Genomic DNA, 7,500 nt, shown 5'->3' on the forward strand with positions numbered 1-7,500 from the left:
TGAACCTAATTAGGCCAGCTCTAATGTTCTGCTGCAAGAGTGTCACATCCAATGTCCAATTACACAGCGGATCAGGGCCAAAGGTCCGCCTCAGCCACCCTCGTCCCACTGATTAGAGAAGAAGTACATACATCGAATGTTGGGAGACAGGGTTCTGTCAGGGAGTAACACAGATACTGTACGCCTGGACACATACCAACTACACACACACACACACACACACACACACACACACACACACACACACACACACACACACACGCACAGGCACAGCGCAAAATCAATACCAAGGGGCGAAGGTCCCCATAATGGCTGAGGGGTCTCTCTCTCTCTCTCTCTCTCTCTCTCTCTCTCTCTCTCTCTCTCTCTCTCTCTTCTCCTCTCTCTCTGTCTCTAGTTCTCTCTCTTTATTTCTCTCTCTGTATCTCTTCAAAGCACTCACTCCCTCCCTATCTATGATTCTCACTCTCTATTTCTCTCTCTCCCTGTCTTTCTCTTGCTCTTTCTCTCGCTATATATATATATATGTATATATATATATATATATATATTGCCCTCTTTCTCTCTCTCTTTCTATCTTTCTCTCCCCTCTCCTGAGGCCAGACGCGGCTGTATTTCCAGAGACAGAGACAGACTGTCTTGGTTGTACCGGACACACAGAGGGCTCTCAGTTCTCAAGTGAAACCAGGAGAATGGACTTGCGCAGGTCTCCACATTACCAGAATGTTAAAATCTCAAGTCACACCATTCTATATCCTTACGGGGCCGATCAGGGAGAATGATATCGCTGCGCGTGCAGTGCAGTCCCTTCGTCGTCCCTTTGTTGATTTATTCTCTATTCCACCCTCAATGCGGCAGATTCATCCATCCTCTATAGGATTCATCGCAATAGAACTTTGCGTTGTATTGCGATGTGTCAGCGTATATTGAGCCAGGGTTAAGCACCGCGCATACACACATATCGCATCAGCCATCGTCAGTGATCAAACATGTCAATTACCCTCACCCTCGTAGCTTGCCTCGACATTATCTCAGAGCCGACGAGCGCTGCAGGTGGCTGCGTCCCCTCTGTTTATCCTAAGGATAAACTTAGCAGGCTAAATACACGGACGGCCAGGCTCACACCTGGATACACATCAATATCATAAACACGGTGTGTACATGTGTGCGCAGGGGCTTAAGTGCCCCAGGAGACGGAGGAAGGGCAGATTGCCCAAAGGGACAATGACCGTGGCCGGGACACTTAAGGGTAGAAAGGAACTCATAATCATATCATAGCCGAATTATAGCGTGAACCAAAAATGATGCAATCATGCGCCTCACACTCGTGTGCGTTTGTGACGTGGCGTGACAAATTGGAGTTTGATGTGTGCGCGAGGGCGGGGGGGGGGGGGGGGGGGGGGGGGGGGGGGGGGGGGGGGGGCGGGGCGTTCACGCACGCAGACTTCGATTAGGGGTTTCTTTGGGGAGATTAGACTCTGGCTTTTAGGGACTGGAGTGACATATGATAGCATGCAGCGTGGAAGGACATATGGGGGGTGGGGGGGTGACATGGGTGTGGGGTAAAGAAACTGAAGCAGTTCTGATGATATGACTGTTTATAGCTGGCAAGAAAGAGCCACTCGGAAAGCCACTGTATGAGGGAGACAACTGATAGACAAAATCTAGCCAATGTTTTCTGTTATCCATCAATCTAGCTGCCTCAACTGCCAAGCTAGCTCATGTCGATAGCGTTCTCTATTTTTCTCAGTACTATAAGGGGAAAAAAGTTTTCCTCCGTGGGAGAAATGTTTGTTTGCCTTTCCGGAAGTAAGCTTTGAAAGGACAGAAAATAGCAGAGGAGAGATAGAGGGCACTGAGGATTTTGGGGTTGGGGACTTTGTGTGTGTGTGTGTGTGTGTGTGTGTGTGTGTGTGTCTGTCTGTGTGTGTGTGTGTGTGTGGTGTGTGCGACTCTGTGAACATGTCCGCTTAAGTGTTTTTGAGTGCTTGTAGTGCATACTATGTGTGTGTGTGTGTGTGTGTGTGTGTGTGTGTGTGTGGTGTGTGTGTGTGTATGGAGGTGTATGACTCTGTGAATATGTCCACTGAAAAACTTGTGTGTGTCTATTTTTTTATATTCTCATGTGTGCATGTGAACACATATGTGTATGTCTGTGTGTGTGTGTGTGTGTGTGTGTGTGTGTGTGTGTGTGTGTGTGTTTGTGTGTGCACGCATGTGTGTGTAGTTGCCGGAAAGAAGCCACGTGCACGGGATTGCACGTTGAGGCTTATTAAAGAAGAAGACAGAGTGATTATTCACCAGCCTCCTCCTGAGAGACTGACGCTGAAGCCATTGCCTTTAATTAACTCTCCACCGGTTCGGTGGATTAATAACAATATTAAGACGAAGGAGGAGGAGAGGAGGTGGAGGAGGAGGAAGTGGAGGAGGTACACATTTACATCCTGGATCTGGTTTAAGCAATTTTATTACAATTAAATAGAAACCGAGGCACAAGAGTATCACGGCTGTATGTCCCCTTATCCCCTCACACACATGCACACACACAGTAAGACGCACGCACACACACACACACACACACACACACACACACACACACACACACACACACACACACACACACACACACACACACAGACACACACACATCCCATCTCCCTTGTCAGCCACTCCACAGTAAAGTGCAACGCATCTGTCATGATGGCCTCTGCCATCGCAGGATTTGTCCGAGGCTTGGAGGCTGAATAACATGTGAGAAGGAAGTTGCTGGTTAGCTCGAATATTTTGGCACACAAACATGAAAGACTGAGAGAGGAGAAAGTAGCTGGCTGCTGGTGGTATCAGCATGGCTATAGGTGTGTGTGTTTGTGTGCCTGCCTGCTTGTGTGTGTATGTGTGTGTGTGTCTGTGTGTGTACATAGACGCAAAGGTGTGTGTGTGTGTGTGTGTGTTTGCATGCGTCTCCGCACGCAGAGCTTTGTGAGTGTGTGTGTGTGTGTGTGTTTGCGTGTGTGTGTGTGTGTGTGAGTGTGTGCCTGCTTGTGTGTGTCTGGGTTTTGTCTGTGCATGAACATAGACGCAAGGTTTGTGTGTGTGTGTGTGTGTGTGTGTGTGTGTGTGTGTGTGTGTGTGTGTGTGTGTGTGTGTGTGTGCATCTCCGCCCGCACAGCTGTATGTGTGAGTGTGTGTGGGTGAAGCCAAGAAGTGCATATAATGCCCAGGATATCTTGGTATATACTGTGTTTGTTTACCCGAAAAGAGGGGTCTTTAGTCTGCTGTGAAGAGTGTCATGGTGCTGCAGGACAGAGAGCTTGCTGTCATTTCATTTCACTCTGTGGTGAGGTACCAAGGTACTGGGAGCCGAGCGCAGGAGAACGCAGGCATAGGAGAGCGGTGTGGCAGTGGTGGTTGTGGTGGTGTTGGTGGTGGTGATGGTTATGGTGGTGGTTCTCATATAGTGGTTGCGGTGGGGATATAGGTAGTATTGGCAGATGCAAAGTGGTGGTGACGGTGGTTATGGTGGTGATGATGGTGTTGATGGTGGTGGGGATGTTGATGGTGCTGGTGGTGCTGTATTTGCTAAAGTGGACAGATGGCAATCGGTTGCACTTATAGATGAAGCTAAAGATCTGAGGAGAGAGGAGGAGGAGTAGAGAGGAGGAGGGTAGGACTGATGAGTAGAGGAGAAGGACCCTAAGATCAGAGGATATAGCTGGAGATGGAGGCGGATGAAGACAACCTGGGGAGAAACACCGGAAAAATAAAAAAAAATAAAAAAGAAACCCCAAGCACCACAGCTTGAACGAGGCCAAAAAATGATAAAATACTACATGGTGTACGATCCCCCCCCCCCCATCCCGACTCAGGCCTCTAAATGAGCTGAGGAAGCACCGGCCCACTGCTGGGCCAGCGGAGGCCCTCGTGGCACTTCATCAATGACAAACAGAGATTCGGCCCAGCATTTATAACCATTCACTTACACCGTCATTTAGCCCGGCTCTAGCGCCGCCTGCACCCGGCCTGTGGTCGGTCCATGCATACCTCACTGCCTTTACTGTGGGGGTTTCATTGTTTTCTTATGTTTTCTGAGTAAACCACTTCACTATTTTCTCTGAACGAAACAAGCCTAGCTATGTGAGATGTTTCTTCTGGAAAAAACCCTGAGAGAGAGAGAGAGAGAGAGAGAGAGAGAGAGAGAGAGAGAGAGAGAGAGGGCTTTCAGAAGAAGAGAGGGAGAAATGCAAAGAGGGAGAGAGAGAGAGAGAGAGAGAGTGTGTGTGTGTTTGTGAGAAAAAATAGGCAGAAAGTGAGGGAAAGAGATATATATATATATATATAAAAAAGGGAGGATGATAGAATGGCAGAGTCACAAGGTGAATAGATAGAATGAATCGGGGGGAGAGAGACAGAGACTGAGTTTGAGGGTGTCAGGGAGGGAATGAGACAGAGGAAGTTAGATGCAGAGAATAGGTGCGTGTGTATGTGCATGTTTGTGTGTGTGAGAGAGAGAGAGAGAGAGAGAGTGAGAGAGAGAGGGAAAGAGAAGCAGATAGAAACCAAGAGACACAGTGACAAACAATAAAAGACTTTGAGAGAGTTAGGACGGAAATGAGAGAGACATGTGTGGGAGATAGAGAAAGAGAGGGAGAGAGAGAGAGTGGGAGAAGGCAGTTACCACTTTATAAACATTGGGTCTCTGGGGGGGATGCATGGCGCGTGTGTCTAACTTTAAGTGCCGGCACACCCCTCCTCTCGGGAGTGCGGCGGAGCGGGGGAACAGACGGCGTTTTATGGAAACATATGTTTGCCTTCACCTGTTATGTATCAATGCTTTTACGCTACGCCAATAAACGCCACGGCAAACTCAGACATCAGGGGGCGATGACCCTTCGATGCTGCGGCTGACGCTGCTGATAGTGCTGAGGCTGCAGGGTCCCGGGGAAGCATTACCAGGTCAGCGTGGGGGCTCACTGGCTGTCTTAGCCTGCTGCCTTTTATTTGGTGATCACACACACACACAGACACACACAAGCACACTCACACACGCGTGTGCTTGTCAAACGCATAAAGAAAACATAACGCTGTCCATCATCGTAAAGCATATCCCTGCTGTTCAATTAGAGGCAGCCTTCCCCTGCTCACTCACAGCATCCCACGTAGAATTGGGTAAATATTTGAAGCATTCCGGTATGAGCGCCACAAATATGCCCACTAACCTTGTCCTTAAATGCTTCAGCACGATTCAAAACCACAACTTTAACTTTAAGGTGTTTTTGAGTCACATTAATGTTTGAGACGTCCTCAACGGAAATGTGTGTTTGTGTATTTGTCTGTGTGTGTGTGTGTGTGTGTGTGTGTGTGTGTGTGTGTGTGTGTGTGTGTGTGTGTGTGTGTGTGTGTGTGTGTGTGCAGAACACACACACAACTGCAGTATGGCAGTGGGGGAACATACAGTGAATTCTCTGCAGCTCCTATTAACCTAAAGGTCATAATCAGAGCACGAAAGCACCAGATGCGGGCAGAAAAACAAGACATGGTAACTGAAGATACAATTTTTGCTGCTTTAGAGAACTACTTTAGGGGAGCTGGTGGTCTCCAAACAGTAAGCACTTGGCCAGGGAAGAGACTTGAACTAACTGCACTTTGAACGCCTGCAATCATGTTGATTGCTTTCCTTGGACTCTTCAGTTAAAGTCAAGTGCTTTGAGTCATACCGCGTGGACATCAATTTTTAATACAACATTACATGTTGTAATGTATTCACACAATGCATGTGTGTGTGTACGCATGTATGTATGTAAAGTTATTCAGCATGCAAGGTGAAACTTACTCTGAAGGCTGAATATTATTTCAAGTTCCCCGTGTATAGCGCCTGCCATTCGTCCCACTTTAAAATGGATTGACTCAAGGGCTGCTTATGTATGTAGGCCTAAAGTTGTTTTTACTAATCAATTATTTGCAAGTCAGACAAAATTTCATGAGCACAACAACTTGGTTCGAACACACTGTGATTATAGATTCACCGGATGTGAACCTGCCTTATAGGAGCCTTTTTCATTCCAACCATTCAAACCATTCATTTCAAACCTTGAACACCATCGGTTGCCTTCAAATGCTTTTGTACGTTCTGTTGATGCCCCGTGCACGTGTGTATTAGTGCGTGCGTGCGTGCGTGCGTGCGTGTGTATGCGCGTATGTGTGCTTATACCGTTAAATATATATAATAATAGTTATGTAGGCCTTTCGATATTATAATAATTTATTACTATAATAATAATTATTAACATTCTTCTTTTCTGAAAAAAATAAAAGCGCTTTGCTTATGCCGTGTGACAGAAAACCAAACGAGGTGTTTGTTGCTTTCAATTACTCTTTTATAGGCAGACATGTATTTCCAAATAGTTTTACGAGAATTGTGTTACAGAATGAGCATCTATCTTGGAAACTGAAGCTCCGCTCCAAACGGAAAGCTCCGGGCGTACACTACCTTATCCATAAACAATAATGCGCCAACGACGCCGAAGACATAATCCCTATAATATATGTAGATGCCATGTTAAATTAACGGAACGTGAGATACTGTTCTTGTTGCTCTAGAGTTCTTAGTATGATTATTTTAACATAATGTACCACACAGGGACATTGGGATGCGCGCATGCAAAAGAAAAAGTACATGCCCACCGGAGAAATCTTTACGCGTTGAAAGGGTAGTAGTAAGGACCGTACACGCGATCACAAAAATCACAACAGCAATAACGTCTGACTACACTAATAACAACACTACGAAATATAAATATTAGAAGTTAATATCGGACTTGTATCTTTCAGGAAATCACTATATCGCAAATGCAATTTCCATTTTTCTCTCACAGGGCTACATATTATTGCTCTCACTGAATTATCGAACTAAAATAACACAAGAGAATATCTCCACATGTATGTCCATCGTTATGTCCATGCCTTTCTATCAGATCCCGTTCGCGTCGGCAACTTTTAATCGGACGTCTCCTCGCTGATTACTCCAATGCATTGAACCTTAACGTGATCTGCAGGCAATTATCTCTGCGTTTATAACGCGCTAAGCAACGCGGAGACGGGGATAGCGAGGTCTCCATTTCCCTGCTCTCTGACAGTCGCTGGCGCTTGCTGTATTGACAGCTTGAGCTGCTTTCTCCCACTTGACTAACTATTTAAAGTTCCCCGTCTATCACCAACGCCTTCGATGTGGCAGGTGCGTCCATTCCCTCCAGATAGTGTCAAATGCGCTTCACCGTGGCATACAAATATTTAAAAAAATCATAATTCTAAAACGATCAACCCGTCAGCTGGCACTCACCTGGCCGTTTTTGCAGAGGTCCGCCCACATGCTGGTCCCGTCTCCCCCCCTCATCAGCACATGGTAGATGAAGAAGTAAGTGCCAGGTATGCTGCAGATAAACTTGCCGGAGATGCCGTCATAGTTGTTGCCCAGGTTAGTGACCACGTCGTCGAACTTGAGGA

At 46.6% G+C, this 7,500-nt stretch overlaps 1 protein-coding gene across 1 annotated transcript in view; it reads right to left on the reverse strand.

Annotated features, from left to right (window-relative positions):
- Positions 1–7,500, reverse strand: part of c1ql1l2 (complement component 1, q subcomponent-like 1-like 2) — a gene marked incomplete at its 3' end in the record, with an annotated part of 15,649 nt that overhangs the window by 7,584 nt on the left and 565 nt on the right. Inside the window, exon 1 of the mRNA XM_079745730.1 lies at positions 7,337–7,500. This exon is cut by the window's right edge and continues 565 nt beyond it. Coding sequence (XP_079601856.1) covers positions 7,337–7,500 — 164 coding nt within the window. The remainder of the gene's footprint in view (positions 1–7,336) is intronic.

Source organism: Pollachius pollachius (genome assembly GCF_949987615.1).
Source record: "Pollachius pollachius genome assembly, chromosome: 11".
NCBI classification, from domain to species: Eukaryota; Metazoa; Chordata; class Actinopteri; order Gadiformes; family Gadidae; genus Pollachius; species Pollachius pollachius.